The following is a 15,474-nucleotide window of genomic DNA, read 5'->3' as shown; positions in this document are numbered from 1 at the left end:
CGCTGGCCGCCGTCAGCTCCGTGCGCCGTACGAAGCCCAGGTAGCCGGTGCGGGCCCACAGCGTCTGCGCCGCGTCGCCGAAGCTCAGCCGGGTGTTGAAGTGGTCGGCCTGCAGCGTCTCGTTGTCGTAGATGGTGTAGTAGCCACTGGCTGTGTGGGGGCTGTTGACCCAAATCTGTGAAGGAAGTGGAAAAGCCAGTCAGACCCACGCCCCACAAAAGCAGAGGATCCACCCAGCGTCGCTTGCTTCACAGGGATGAACTGTAACGAGAAGGTTGTTTCTTTATCTGAGACTTTCCAGATCCAAAAATGTTCTGCCTTGAGCTCAAACCTCCACACAGCCTGTGGCATCAGAAAAATGCATCTTGCAGATCTGCTTTCCTAGGAACTGTGAGCTGAGGATTAACCTAGTAAATCAACTGTGTATTTTTATAACATGTGAAGTCCCCAAATTGATAATCATCTACCAACACAGATCCACTATACTGATGTGGAATCAAGATAAGGAAAGCAAAATGTAAATTAAGATTATCTGGAAGCCAGTTATGCAAGATTTAGAGTAGAATGAGTCTTTGTTTCTAGCAGGCTTCCTTTTTCTTTAAACTTGACAGTCAAATAAGACCCCCAAGTTCTCAACACTCCAGCTGAAAAAGGCCTTCAAGTATCACCACTCACAAGCTGTCACCCAGCAACTTATGTCATGGGGCAGGGAGAACAAAGCTCAAGAAGCAGACAAAAGAAGGTTCTCAAGGAGTGAAATCTGCACTTACCTCCCCAAGATGAGAATCTCCAAGAGGCCCTTTGGTCTCAGGATTAACAATGACTACTTTGACTCCAGGTAGAATCTAAAGATCACAAGAAGGAATATATATAATCCATATGTGAATTATCTTCATCCACAACTCAAATACAAAAGCTGCTCCTGACCCCTAGAAAGGTCTGAAACTCCCTGCAGGTCTAAAACACCATGGACATGGACTCTGAGGTGTGCTAAGGGTATGAGTGAATTTTGTGACTCAGGAGCCACACACGTGAGGGGTTCCAGGCCTGTCAATGTCACTGTGCCTCAATTTTGAAGAATTCAATGTTAAAAAACACTGGGAAACATTTTTTTGTTAATCTATTTGAAGAAGGAAGGAAGAGCTACACTGAATCTCAAACACAGGCTGACCTCATGGCAACGACAGTAGATGCTTTTGATGTGGTTAATTTACTGTCATCACAACCAACCCTCCCCACTGTGTCAGCAAAGCATGTTCCTAAATCAACAGATGCTTTACTGGAAGTCAAACAAACTTTCCAGAGGCACAGTGGAATCCACTGTCACCTCTTCTCATACCACAGGACCACCTCTCCTAGCTGCCCATCTATGTTGTAAAGGGCCCAAAACCACAGGGGTGGTCCTCAGCTGCTGAGGGCTGTGGCAGGTGAGAACATGAAATTACCTTCCCAGATTCAGAAAGCAGCAGGCTCTGTGGGGCTCCCCGTTCCACCAGCCGTACTCTGGGGGTAAAGAAAATACTGTCAGGGCCAAAAAGAGCTGAAATCTGCTGAGAGATGTGATGGCTCAGGACCATTACAGAATTTCAGAGAGAGTTAGTGAATAAGTTTAAGTAAACTTACTGTACCTGTCATGTCTCAAGGATTTCAGATCTACATACACCGTGGTGGGGTCAGGCCCAGATGTTCCCTGAAGAGTTAACATTTTTAAAAACAATTAATGTACCTACAGGAGTCAGGGTAACTTCTGCCTGAGCACATAAATGTTTCCAGGACTTCCAGGGGTTCCCATTTTCCCACCTGTGCAGCTGCACTAAGGGAAACACTTCAGAGAGGCTGTTTTCTGTCTAAACTGAGCCCAACACTGAGTGGGATGCTGGGGAGTTGCTAGGGAGCCAGCCCAGGCCCTCCCAGCCCCGGGGCAACTGGAGTCACTGTTCACATGGAAATCAACAGTTCCCTAACATCACATCCCAGTTGTTTTGAGCATCTGTGCTAGAATCTGGCAGCTGGAAACCAGAGAAGCTGCTTAAATCTTGTGCCAGCTGTTTGGCACAAAGCAGATGCTGGGCTACGCTTCAGGAGCGGGTGCAGAGGAGGAAGTTTCTGACACAGAGGGGAGCTGGAAACCTGCTGGAACACCCCAAATACCTGCAGGCAGATGGCGACGTTGACCCTGGAGCCGAAGGTGGTGCTGACAGCCCGAGGGGACAGGCCGATGTCCTTGAAGAGCTTGGAGAAGGAATGAGTGAGGGAGACGCGGGGCCGCTCCTCCGCCACCACCACGCAGGTCCGGACGCAGGACAGGTTGATCCCTCGGGCCTGGAAAAACCACAGAGTGCAGAGGACTCTGTGTTACTGACCTCTGCCACACTGCCCCCCACCAGAAGTGACATTTGCTTTTTGTCCCTGGAATGGCAAAGAAATCACTCCAGCAATGCTGGACAAACACTGCTGCTGTGGTCGTGTTATTGCTTCTTTCCAGCTTCTATCTGTAATGACAAAATGTGTCTGAGCAGAGCCCAGAAATACTGCTAGAAGAAGAGAGGAGCTAAGAGTGCTTCCTCCTCTGCTACAGAACCCAGCATCATGTGCTTCTGCAGCACTGTTCAACTGAGATTTCATCTGTTATTCACTATCTATATAGATGGAAACCAAACCAAGTGAGAGCAAAGTCATGTACTGGGATTACACCAAATCTTCAACAAAACCAGGACCAGAATCCACTTTTATTCCCTGACATGATCATGAATGCACAGAGCAGCACTAAGCCAGTTGCTCCAATGTGTGCACACCCCAAAGCAGACACCTTCAGAGCTCTGTGCCACCAACAGAACAAGCCTGGTCCTTCCTCTCACAGACTGAGGATGCTATTTCAGTAAACCCTGTGCAAAAAGCTTCCTCAAGTGGTTTATGTAGTGATTTTTTTTCTCCTTCCTCTCATCTCCAAGGAGAAAACACCTCTATTTAGCACACTGCTGAATGTGTGTGCTTTACATCATGTGCTGGTCTGAGCCTTCACTGCAGACTCTTATATAAGCAATTCTTCTGCAGAGCATCCTGCTGCTGGCATCCTCTCCTCAGGCTCTGCCCAGCAGACTCTGCCTACGCTGGGATCCACACCCCCTGCTCCCCCCTCAGTCCTCCTCATTACCTGGGGCTGCAAACAGTTTTTGTAGCTTTTGCTGCTCAAACGAGCTGGCCTGGAGACTTGTGCAACAGGAGAAGTGTTGTATTTAACAACCAGGTCACTTCACTACCATGGTTTTCTTGATTTATGTAATGTAGCATTCAGGAAACATTTCTTACCTTCAACATTTCAACTTGGTTCCCAAGTCCCTTTGTGCACAGTTCCATGACTGAATAGGAACAGAAAGTGTCCCTTATTTTGTACTGGCTGACAGTAGATAACCAGAGAAAAAGGTTGGATTCCAGCTCCATAGGAGGAATTAAAATTGACTGGTGTCCAGAATACACACTGTGAAGAACATTGAGGAAGAAAACATTTTTGTGTAGCACGTAGTTATCTTTAAATTCATATTTACTGTATTTTCATCTTATGTTCCTGCAGGCTGTGGGACTTTGCATCTGAGACAAACCAATGATAGCTCCAGTGCCCACCTTCTGCAGCAACACAGTTTTAAAAATGCAACCTACTGTATGAGATTAACAATTTATACACACACAAAAGTGCACACAGAGTATCAGAGAGAAGGCAGAGAAGTGGCTCAGCCACAGAGCTCACAGAATGAGAACTCCCTTACTGCAACATATCACCGTGGAAGAAAGACAAGAGAAACATTCTGGGGCAAATAATACTGGGCAGCACAAGTACACATGATCATGACAGGGTGACAACTTGCTAATCTGCAGGAAAAGGGAATATTTTATTGTCAGTTCAAAGACAGATTCTCCCCTTACTGTAAATGAGTCATTTTGGTACCATCAACATCATCTGTCTGTAATGATACCAGATGAAGCTGTGGATTGCCACTTCCCCTTTATAACCAGCCAGGAGTTAATGTTGTCCTTTTCCCCCTCAAAAGTCATACCTGCAAAGGCACCAGAGCACAAAACCCAGTCCACAATAGGGGTCAAGACAAATTGCAATCTGCCGAGAGGAGTAGAGCTCACACTGAAGCTTGATTGCCCTGCAAAGGCCACTCACTGCTGCATGGGACATCTGCAAGAGAGGAGACAGAAACCATGCTGGAATTCAAGGACATCAAAACAGCTTCATTGAGACAGGAGGGTAAGAATAAAGATGGCTTTGCCTTGATAACACTGCTCCAGAAACTGTTTCTTCTTCCTTTGCCTTCCACCTTAGAGGCAGAGCACTGCAGAGTCCCCAGAGCCCCAGGAAAGCAGAACAGTGCCACCAAGAGCTATGGCTTAAAAGCTTCAGGCACCTCAGACTCCAAACCTGTCTGATCATTAATGACAGTCCAAGGTTGCTGTTTTTTTAGTTTCTTATCCTCTTCTCTGTCAACTGCTTTCCTGCCCTGCTCTCAGTGGGGGAGAGCAGCAGCTCACAGCCCTGCTACTCCCTTCACTGCTGCTCTCCTAACAGGCAGCTCTCCAGTGGGAGGCAGCAGCAGAATTCCTGGTGCCCTAGAGACCCGTCTGCCTACACTGCAGAACTAATTCTTCAGCACCAAGTCACACTGCACTGTCTACAGTGAATCCAGAGCTTTACTGGAAGGAAGGAATGGTCTTTATTTAAGCTACACAAGCCAGCTTTAGAGGAGGTCGAGAGGAGAGGTGGTTCAGAATATCAGCCAAAGAAAAGACACCAAGCCCCTGTTTGCTGAACCCACTTGAGTGTACCTTTACTCCTGTCAGCATGCCTGTTGTGGAAACACTAAAATCCAGATATGCCAACATCTCAGGGGTAGGTGGCTTATAGATCTGAGCCAGCCTCTTCCTGGGCAGGTCATCTGTGCAAGAGAGGCACAAACGTGGTTAATTCCTGGTTACTGAACTGGTATTTCAAAGGACAACACAACTTTCAAAGGGCTCGGGGTGCACATTAACACTTTGTCTTTCCAAAAGAGACAGACTGGTGTATGACAAGACTCTTGCCAAAGTTTCTATGTAGAGAAGTATTTATTACCAGGAAAAAGGAGAAAAGAGCAACTCACTCTTGTCTTTAGGAAATTAACAGTTGTCTGCAGTGTGGCTTTTCGGTAAAATTGTTTTCCATGTGTAGCTCAACAAATGCCAGAAGATCTGTCCGTAAACAAGGTCAGACCAAGCTCATGTCTTGGATCCCTGGAACCATCCCAGGGGAGGTTGGCCAGGGCTCTGAGCAACCTGCTCTAGCTCAATGCAGGGGGGTTGGACAAGATGGGCTTTAAAGATCCCCTCCCACCCAAACCAGGCTGGGATTCTGTCATTTTCTAAGCATTCAAATTAAGAGCCATCCAGCTAGCATCTGAAATGGGGCACAGTCCCTTTGGAAGTCAACAGCAACCCCTCCACAGAACTCCAGAGAGTCCCCACCTGTGTCAATGATGGTTGGCCAGGTTTTCACGTCCACAGCAGCAGCTGCCTCTCTGGATTTCAGTAGTCTCATTAAGGTCTGGGTTGTGAGAATACAGGCAGCTTTGCTGACCTAAAAGAGATGAAATACTTACTAAACAATAAAAAGGAAGCAAGTATGCTGCAGTGGTTCTGTCACTGCACGACTGGATGTTCAGGGTGTTATGTCACCACCTGTAGCCAACCTCCCCTGTCACACTTACAGTAACTTCATTGGCTTTTGCCACACACTGCTCTCTACTCTTCCTTCACTGAACCCCCAAATGCAGACTAAAATGCAAGTAACCACGTCAGGACACTACAGCAAGTGAGAACAGGACAGAGGCTACACTCAGCATTCTCCCCATGGTCCTGTCCTGGTTACTGGGACAGATTCTGACAGCTGGATTTGCACTTGCCCAGCAGTAAGGAGCATCAACATGAATCTCAGGTGGTAACATCATGTTAGGATCATTCAGAAACCACCCATTTAATAGTGACTCCTCGTGCCACGTGAGGAAATGTGGCTCTCTCCTGAATTTTAACTGTCCCTCAGCTATGGGATGGGCTTCGATCACTGCTGGCACATAGAGGGCGTGAAGTTTGGGCAGCTGGGTGACCTGCTGGAGGCTGAGAGGCCGAGGCAGGAGTGCTCCAGCCCAGTTACTCACCTCCACAATCATCCTCACAGTGGGCAGTGTGGCAGTGAGGCTCTGGGCATGAGGTGGTCTCACGGTGACGGGCACGCAGCCCGCGTACAAACAGCCGTAGAACGCAGAGATCAGCTCAATGCCTGCAAGGACACGATGGGCAACGGGCTGTAGGGCAGGGCACTGCTGGGTGGGCACCCTGGTGACACCAGCCCTGCCCCTGGGTGGTTCTTCTCCAAGCATCAGTGGCTGCTTCCATCAGAAGGGACCCACACGAGTCACTTCCACAGCACAGGCGTGCAACGGAAGCCGTCCAAACATCACAGGGAGCACAACAGGGAAGTTAAGAAAGCTTGGGAGAGGGCACTGGGAAAGCAGAAGACTGACCACACAGAAAACCATACTCATCTTGCAGGAAAAAGAACATCCCAAGTGTCAAATAACCCCAAAGTCAGTCAGGACAAAAAGAATTGTCTGGCAGGGCAAGAAGGACGCACCCCAGAGAGCAGCTCTCAGCAGCAGCACGTGTCCTACACTGAGTGACAGAGCTGCATGCTGCTGGCCCCAGCTCCCAGCCCCCTGCTGCACACGAGGCACCCACAGCCTCAGGTGATGGGCCTGTCTTCTGCACAGGTACCAGTGTCCAGCAGAAAGCCATCCTGACACTTCTCATAGCAGACCACACACTTTCCATGGATGAAAAGCTGCCAACTGGCATCACGACTTCAGCCAAACAAGATCTGAGTAGAACAGGAGCTGAGCAATCTCAGGTGGGGTGACCAGCACAATTCTGTGTGGTCACAACTTTCTAACAACCTTGCAGTGAACATGTTAGAGGCTCCTTGATAACCACAGAAGTCTTTGATGACACAGGAAGATCTGGCCAGGAGCAAGAAGGTACAAATTGGCTTTTCCAATACAGAGAAACCAAGTCTGAGTCCTGATACTGCAGCTATAAGACACTGGGACAGCCCTCACTGGAGTCAAAACAAGATCAGCAAGTTATGCAGTTTCAGTGATCTCTCCTACATTGCCAGATCTCAGTGAGACTTCAAAGAAAGACCAAGCTGCACTTCCAAAGTGGGATGCAGTCATCATTAAAACTTGCTTACCAGGAGGATAAAGAAGCACCACATTGTCTCCTGCATTGAGATGTCCTTTGTCACACAGAACTGATGCAATTCTCTCAGCTTTTTTGTGCAACTGAAGGCAGGTGGCTGTGCACACAGTGGTTCCCTTGAAAGGAGACAAAAATGCTCTAAACAGGGCCTGGCACAACACATGTGTCAGTAAAATGGCTGCTGAAAAAAAAAACCCAAACAACAAACAGCAAACCAGCTTGCTTGCTAGTGTCAGTCTATAGCTACTAGTTCTCTAGACCTATAGGCTGCTGGCATTCAATGAGCTGTTTATCCACTACAATATCAAAAAATAGATAGAGATGGAGTTAGATCTGCTCTAGAGAATTCTACCTTCCAGGGAGTCAATTCAGGTCTTCTTGCCAGAACATACTCAACAGGGAAACACCATTTAATGATACAGGAACCAGTGGGACCTACGAACACGCTCAGTTTTAAAATGAAGCATTGAACCATGACAGTCATTTAGATGAAGTCACCTCTAGGTTCAAAGGTTCAAATTTACAGATCTGTGGGCAAAATCCAACACAGACACTACAGAGAGGACACCAGAGCAGGCAGAACATTTTCAATGTGTCTCAAACTTTCGCTGGATAACATGCTGTGGACCTTGAAAAAACCAACAACTCGGCACTGACGGTACCTTGGCATTTAAAAGCAGGAAGAGTGGGTGGTCAGGAGTTGCTTGGGCTCTCCACTGTAACACCTCTGTCAGGAACTGGTGCTGAAACAAACAGGCAGGAATTAAACACTGCTGCTTCTACTTCAGAGCAGTATTTAAGTGCTTCCCATTGCTGCTTGGCATTCGGCTGTTGGGTAAATTCTTCCCCATTCCCTGTCTGTGACAAAAACTGATTTACCTTTTTAACTAAATCATTGTCTTCTATTTGACCAAGATCTCTTCCAGAGGCTTGAGCAATGCGCTTCCCAGCAACCAGGTTTCCCACCATCACAGAGGCAGGGCCAACACCTGTCAGTAAGGAAGAGCCATGTGAAATGTGGACTTTCAATCCAAACAGGAAAGAGCTGCAGGAGAGCGGAGGCACCAAGATCCTCTGCAGGATCCCACTGCTGCTGGGCATGGATGCAAGAGGAGAGGTAATGAAACCTCACTGCTGGAGTTCAAAAAGCATTGCTATTGTCCTGTTGTCACCATCTGACTCTGCAGGATCCCACTGCTGCTGGGCATGGATGCAAGAGGAGAAGTAATGAAACCTCACTGCTGGAGTTCAAAAATCACTGCTACTGTCCTGTTGTCATCAGCAGAGAGAATCCTAAATGAGTTCACAGGTAGGAATCAAAAATCCTGCCTGACACAGAATGAAACCTCACTGCTGGAGTTCAAAAAGCATTGCTATTGTCCTGTTGTCACCATCTGAGAGAATCCTAAACGAGTTCACAGGTAGGAATCAAAATTCCTGCCTGACACAGGCAAAGAGAGGCCTCAAACAGACAAGCTCTGGCCCTCAGCAAGCAGGGGGCTCTGTGCTGGAGGCACCACTCAGCTTCCAAAGTCTGAGGTGGTGAACTTGAGTTCACCAACATTAACCCCAAGGGGCTCACATTACCTGGCTGTTTCTGCCTGGGTTTTGGCAAGTTCGTCACACACGTGTGCGGGCACATGAGGATGTTGCACGGATGCAGAGAACCCTCCAGAAAGTGCTGTTTAGTTTGAGAGATGTGGATCCCTCCCAAGGGAGTTTTTGGCAATGTATTGGCTGGCACAAGTGCAAGGCAGTAGACACCCACTTGGTGAATGCTGTCGATGGCCTAGAGAGAGGAAAGATGGTCACTTAACTCCTGATACTGCTGGAGACAGTCTCCTGCTGCTGGCTGCACTGACACATTGCAAGACAAACCCCTGTGTTGATAAGGTGCTGGAGGAGCAAGTCAGTCACTATCCTTCTGTGTCACCCCTGTGGTAAGGGTTAAGTGCTTGCCTTTCCAGCCCTTTTCACATACACAAAACCCATTTCTAAATCTTTCATGACCAAAATCCCCAAATACACACCGCTGCTTGATGAAGTGTATCATTTTGATCTCAGGATTTTATCCATCTGTCTCCTCTGTTCCTTTCTGCCCACCTCAGCATTCAGGCTTCTGATACATTATTCAGACCACCAGGTACTTCCCTGATTTTTCTCTCCAGTTTGCACACTTCACAACCTGGAACATCACTCCCAAGCATGACACACACCCAACACAGGCAGCACCCAAAGGAACTATTGCTACTTGCTCTGCTTTCTCAGGACTACACTCATCCTGCTGTTTCACCTTTCTCTGCTTACTGTCTCCCTGCTGAAAATGCATCTCCAAAGGTAAGGGCAGCTTTAAAGTGTAACTTTGAGCACCAGCATGATCCAAGACTAGACAGAGAACTCCTCAGCTCAAGCACTGGACCTCTTGCAGTGCTAAGAGGCAACTGTGCTCCCTTCCACAGTCCCCTGGCTAGCGTAGCGCCGCCGCTGTTCTGTGCTGCAGCCGCTTTCCCAGGACCTTCAGGACATGACAGAACAGCTTGTCCACAGCAGATGTACCCAGCTTGTGACCCTGTCACAACACCCTGTGCCAAGAGGGACCCTGAGCCTGTGCTCTGTCCATCTGGGGCACGCTGCTGGGCTGGGATCTGCCCCCACGCTGACGGCCTCGCCCGCCCGGCGTACCTGCAGCACTCGACTCATCCACTGGAAGCTGTCCTCTTCAGATGCATCTGGCCTCTGCTCTGCCACCACCACAATCCTCTCGTCGTAGAAGACAGACACTGAGAACACAGCGATCCTGAGGAGAAAGGGAGAGCCACACTGGCACAAATCCCTTGGGAATAGGAAGCCAAGGAAATGGACTAAAGACAGAACTTGTAAAAAAAAAAAACTCCATGGGCTAAGACAGAGAAAAAAACATTAAGACAATTAAAATTGAGTCAAAAAGGAAAGACTTTGTTTAGTATGCAAGGGATTAATTCCACCCTCTGATGAAATTCCCACACAGTGCAGTCCCCTGCCCTCAATCTGCTATCACATTTCTGTTCCAACCTGTGGCAAATCACCAATGCAATAAAAGCTTCAGAAGCGTCTACACGATGGAGGGGGCTTAAAATCTCCTGTTAAGTCTTAAAGACAGGAGCTCCAACCCTGCCCGAGGATGCAAGACATTTTATCCACAACTGCTAAATAAAGCTAAATGTCTTTGGACACTAATGAAACTTCCTTGCTGCAGAGCATCAGCCAGCAGCCAACTACTACAGAGACCTAAATTCTATTGAGACTGAGAATTAAATTCTCCACATGGCTGATTTATCTTGTTACTTGACTCCTTCCCCTAAAGTACACAGACTTGATGAAAAGCCAGACAGGATAGTGGGGAAGAAAGATCTATAGTGGGCAGGATCAGGCCAATTACTGTCTACACAAATATTTACTTTCATGGAGCTACCCAAACAAACCAGTTAGTGAAGAGAAATGGAAGATCATGCTAAAGATCCCCTTTCACTCTACACACAGAAGGTTCTGGGGAGTGGTTTATTTTGCTAACCTTCCTCTGTAAACTGTTTTTATTGACTCCACTGCCAATCCAGTTGCCACAATGTCATCGGCGTTGTGCCTACGGCCGCTCACCGTCAGCAATCCATCCATTTTTCCAACCACAAACACCAAGCTGCCCTGAAAGGCAAAAATGTGTCTCTGAGTAACTCACCCAAAGCAGATATTCCAACGTCTTGGATGACTTGGGCATCAAGCAGGGCTAGACCAATGGAATTTCTATAAAACACATTTTCCTTCTCTTTAAATTACATTATTTATGACTAACCCAGGAGAAGCGTTTCAGCCACTCAGTGAGACAAGACACTCTAGCACACACAGCAGAGCTGCCACACTTCTTACACTTGAAGAACTAGCAGTCTTAAAATGTAACAAGCAACACTGTAAGGCACTTGGAAAGCTCAAAACCCATGTTACATACAGGTCCAACAAATCCCAGCAGGCCGGAACGGACGAAGGGCACCTCCCCCACTGGGGAGCCAGTCGAGTTCACAGGGATGACCTGCAATGAAGGGAGGATGTTGGAGGCAAAGGGGATTTGCCTGAGGACAGAAAAACATTCCCGGCATCAAGAACTGCACTGGGAGTGAGTGATGGGATGAGGAGAAGGGGAAGGAACCTTCGGTAGGGCTGTTTCAGCACTCCAAGAGGCCTTCATGGGAGGGGAATGCTCAATATAGACTCATAGAATTATTAAGGTTGGCAAAGACCTCCAAGATCATCAAGCCCAACTGTCAACCCAACACTACCATGACCTTAAGTATCATGTCTGCATGTGTTTTGAACACCTTCAGGGATGGGTTCTCCACCACCTCCCTGGGCAGCCTGGGCCAATGCCTCACCACTCTGCCAGGAGAGAAATTCTGCTTAATATCCAATTGAAACCTCCCCTGGTGCAACCTGAGCCCATTGCCTCTTGTCCTATAGCTGGTTACTTGGGAGAAGAGACCAAGCCCCACCTCACTCCAGCCTCCTGTCAGGGAGTTGTAGAGCACAATAAGGTCTCCTTGTCCACTCCTCCAAACTAAACACCCCCAGGTCCCTCAGCCACTCCTCACAAGCCATGTTCCCCAGGCCCTTCACCAGGGTCACTGCCCTTCTCTGGACATGCTGCAGCACTTCAATACCTTTCTGTCTCTGGACCTGCTGCAGCACTTCAATGCCTTTCTGATACTGTGGCGCCCAAAACTGACCCCAGCACTCAAACAAGATTATACAAGACTCAACTCTAAACAGGAAATGGGGGAAAAAAGATACATTCTACTACTCATACCTCAAAAGTGTTCTTTGTCACGCCTGCCAGCCCATAATACATCATTCCTCCTGCCCTGGAGCTGACGCAGATCTCCCCAATCTCATCAGTCTTACAGAGCTGTGGTGGGCCGTCGGGTTTCACTATGCACATCATCCCTAGGAGGGATCCACACCATTAGCAGAGCTTCCAAGAGCTGCTGTGTGTCAGGAGTGACACACTGGCCAGCCACAGACACCACAGCCTGGGGCTGCCCAACCTCCCCCTGCACCCAGGCCGGAGGGGAGAGAACCTGCTGGTGCTTTCTCTAAAACATCCCAGACATGGAAAACCTTCCCCAAAAGGCCTCTCAGGAGACTCCTGAGCATCTTTACCTCCTGGCATCACGTGGCCAACATCCTGGACAGTGAGAGCAGAGTTTTTGTCTTCAGTGTTGACACGGATGACACCAAAGCTCAGCCCGTTCATGGACAGGATGGCTCTGCCAGGCAGAGGTGCCCCAGGGACCCCAGGCCTTTGAAGGACACAAAATCCATATGCTAAATCAGGCACACAGGCTATTATTAGACTCAGATGAAGATCTCACAGCAACAGAAACATGCATATTTCAGTGTCTCTTCTTTGCATAAGTAATTTCAAACGGCGAGATGGCAGCAGAGCCTCCCAGAAGAGCCACAATGATCAGTATGAAATCATACTCCTGGGTAAGCCAAGACTTCCCCCAGCTCTTTAGTGTTCCCCACGTTAAACATCAGCTCCCAGGCCAGATGGTTACAGGGCTCCTTATGACACAAGGCAGAGATGGTTTTCAAAAACAGAGAGAAAATGACTGTCTAAAGTGGTACTGAATTTAATCTCAGACTCAAGAGCATGCTAATGGTGTAAATGAAGAGCAGGGGAAAGCAGTGCCCAGCTCTTGCAGGTACTGCTGAACTGTCACACACCTTAGAGGAAAAAAACCCACTTGTATCTTAGGAGAAACGTTTAACAGCTCAGCTTCATGAATACCTGAGTGCATGCAGTACATGCCAGGGGAGCTCACTACGTGCCTAAGTCAGCTACAACCCACTGCTGGGTGAACAAAGCCCAGGCTGATCACCTGGCCCAGCACACAGCCCTGCACACTGCACACCCCTCACCTCCGTATCGCGATGGTCATCGCCTCTGGAGACGTGGCACAGGGACAGATTGCCTCTGGCTTCAGCCCGTGGCTCTGAAACAGGCTCAGGAAGGCATCACATGAGGAAACAGACCCTGGGAAGAAAACATGCCCTGGTGACTTGAAAAAAAATCAAAACAGGACTAATGGTATCCAAGGATCCCTTCTGGTCAAGGGCAGACAAACATTCTTTAAGCCTTTTCACTAGCAGCATTCCCTGCATATTTTTCCTGGGGATTTTTTCCCTTTCAAAGTTCTCCTTCAAAGCCTTTACCTTACCCCTCGTGAGCCATTTAAAACCCATCTCACTGTGCGTACCAGCATCCTGGTTTACACACAAGAGCTCCCTGTTCCATTGCCATGCCCCATTCTGAAAGCACAGAAACCCACAACCCTCAGCTCCGTGCGGAGCTGCCCTAGGGGAGGCTTCTGTGGAGCATCTCCAGAAGGAGCTGTGAAGCACCCAGGAGGAGAGAGGCTCCCCAGCTGGCAGCAGGGGGTGTACTCACAGGGATTGGCACCATCAGTCACCACCAGCATGCGCAGGGAGCTCAGGCTGACGTCTCTTTGGTCCCGATGGGCCATCATGGCCCAGTGCAAGTCTCGACACTTCACTAAAGCAACTTTTGCTGCAAACCAACACAAAAAGTCACATAAGGACAAAGAAAAGCTTTCAAAGAGTCATTTTCATACAAACACACACTCCAAGGCTCCCAAATGAGAGATTTCTCACTAAAGCAGGCAAGCCTTGATTAACTGAGCCCACAATAGGAGCAAAGCCCAACACAACAGCATCTGCTGTGGCATCCAGGCCTTCTGTCCACCACCCGAGCCAGGGTCTGTCACTATCACAGTCTCTCCTCCAAAATCCACAAATCATTATCACCATCTGAATGTCCTCAGTGAGGACTGGTGAGCTGTGGAGCTTGCTGTGCTCAGCTCTTCTCTTGGTCCCATAAAAAGCACTGGCTTCAGGTACACAGGTCACGAGGTCCTCATCGAGTCCACTGACTTTTACATGGCATTAGGGCTTTGTGCATATTTAGAAATAAATTAAAGAGTTTTGGCCCACAAGACTTGTTGTGGAAGGACAAGACAGGCTCTAAAGCATTTGAGATTTCAATGCTTCTCACTCATGTATCCCAAGAACTTCAAGCTGAAGCTGTGGGACATGCAGAGTTACCTTTGTGGGCGTGAACTCTCTGCACCCAGGAGAGTGGACAGGTTTTCATCACAGAGTAGGGCACACTGATCGTGTGCAGTTTGTTCATTACATTCTGAAAAGTAAACAAAGACTTTCAGAAAAGGGCACACAAAAACTATTATGAAGCAGAAGTAGGAGTCACTCTCCCCATCAACCCCACTATAAGTTCATGTATGTTCACTGAGGATGCTTCTACACTTCCTCTAGAGAAGCACAGACTGGCAGGGAGATAAATGGTTGACTTGATGGGGAATGGTCCTCAACCCTGTCCTCCAGTGCTGCAATTTTATTATAAAGACTTAGGAAATGCTTCAGAAAACCTTCACAGGCTGAACTCACCGTCAGAATGCCGTGCCACAACCCTGCATCCTTCTTAAAATCCAAAACATTCACTATTGTTTCACCTGGGAAAAGAAAGTTGTGGTTTTGCAGTGAAGAGCTGGGACCATTGTTCACACCAGAACTGCATCACCCAGCTGAACCTGTCACTGCCTCTGTCAGATCTGCTCCAGGAGGCACACGTGGAGCGAGTGCAGAGCTGTCTTTGGCTTGTTATACATTTCACCAAGTCAGAGCTCCTTGTTATGCAAAGCAACACAACTGAACATCAATTTAAGAGAAGGAAGTTGAAAGAAAATGACATTCCAGCCTATAATGCACATCACTAGAACAGAAAGGCCTTGTTATGCAAAGCAACACAACTGAATATCAATTTAAGAGAAGGAAGTTGCAAGAAAATGACATTCCAGCCTGTAATGCACATCAGTAGAACAGAAATGAGTCTTCACCTCATTCTGCATGAGCAGTAGGAGAGGGGAGAAAATCATTCAAGCACTGACTCACAGAAGCAAGGGAAATTAAAGTGATGGCTTCCAGAAGACAAACTCTGCATTTTAAAACACTACAGCTCTAAAAATAAAGTTTCAGTCATGGATATATAAATTAGCTTGATTTACAAGGTAGACCAGACTAAAACTATATCCTACAGCAGAACTCTCTGTACTCCCACCA

At 47.9% G+C, this 15,474-nt stretch overlaps 1 protein-coding gene across 1 annotated transcript in view; it reads right to left on the bottom strand.

The window, feature by feature from the left end:
• Positions 1–7: 7 nt before the first annotated feature.
• The window catches only part of DIP2B (DIP2 disco-interacting protein 2 homolog B (Drosophila)), a gene marked incomplete at its 3' end in the record, with an annotated part of 37,518 nt that continues 22,051 nt past the window's right edge, over positions 8–15,474 (bottom strand). The window contains exons 14-36 of the mRNA XM_008947206.1: positions 14,803–14,867; positions 14,443–14,536; positions 13,769–13,888; positions 13,240–13,354; positions 12,475–12,614; positions 12,122–12,258; positions 11,270–11,350; positions 10,841–10,968; positions 9,973–10,087; positions 8,878–9,079; positions 8,170–8,279; positions 7,953–8,033; positions 7,283–7,406; positions 6,192–6,313; positions 5,503–5,614; positions 4,828–4,937; positions 4,053–4,183; positions 3,310–3,478; positions 2,152–2,322; positions 1,629–1,690; positions 1,446–1,503; positions 771–845; positions 8–175 (exon numbers count right to left, since the gene is read on the bottom strand). Coding sequence (XP_008945454.1) covers positions 8–175; positions 771–845; positions 1,446–1,503; positions 1,629–1,690; positions 2,152–2,322; positions 3,310–3,478; positions 4,053–4,183; positions 4,828–4,937; positions 5,503–5,614; positions 6,192–6,313; positions 7,283–7,406; positions 7,953–8,033; positions 8,170–8,279; positions 8,878–9,079; positions 9,973–10,087; positions 10,841–10,968; positions 11,270–11,350; positions 12,122–12,258; positions 12,475–12,614; positions 13,240–13,354; positions 13,769–13,888; positions 14,443–14,536; positions 14,803–14,867 — 2,690 coding nt within the window. The remainder of the gene's footprint in view (positions 176–770; positions 846–1,445; positions 1,504–1,628; positions 1,691–2,151; positions 2,323–3,309; positions 3,479–4,052; positions 4,184–4,827; positions 4,938–5,502; positions 5,615–6,191; positions 6,314–7,282; positions 7,407–7,952; positions 8,034–8,169; positions 8,280–8,877; positions 9,080–9,972; positions 10,088–10,840; positions 10,969–11,269; positions 11,351–12,121; positions 12,259–12,474; positions 12,615–13,239; positions 13,355–13,768; positions 13,889–14,442; positions 14,537–14,802; positions 14,868–15,474) is intronic.

Source organism: Merops nubicus, unplaced genomic scaffold (genome assembly GCF_000691845.1).
Source record: "Merops nubicus isolate BGI_N331 unplaced genomic scaffold, ASM69184v1 scaffold11999, whole genome shotgun sequence".
Lineage (NCBI taxonomy): Eukaryota > Metazoa > Chordata > Aves > Coraciiformes > Meropidae > Merops > Merops nubicus.
This window is presented reverse-complemented; position numbering and strand designations above follow the sequence as displayed.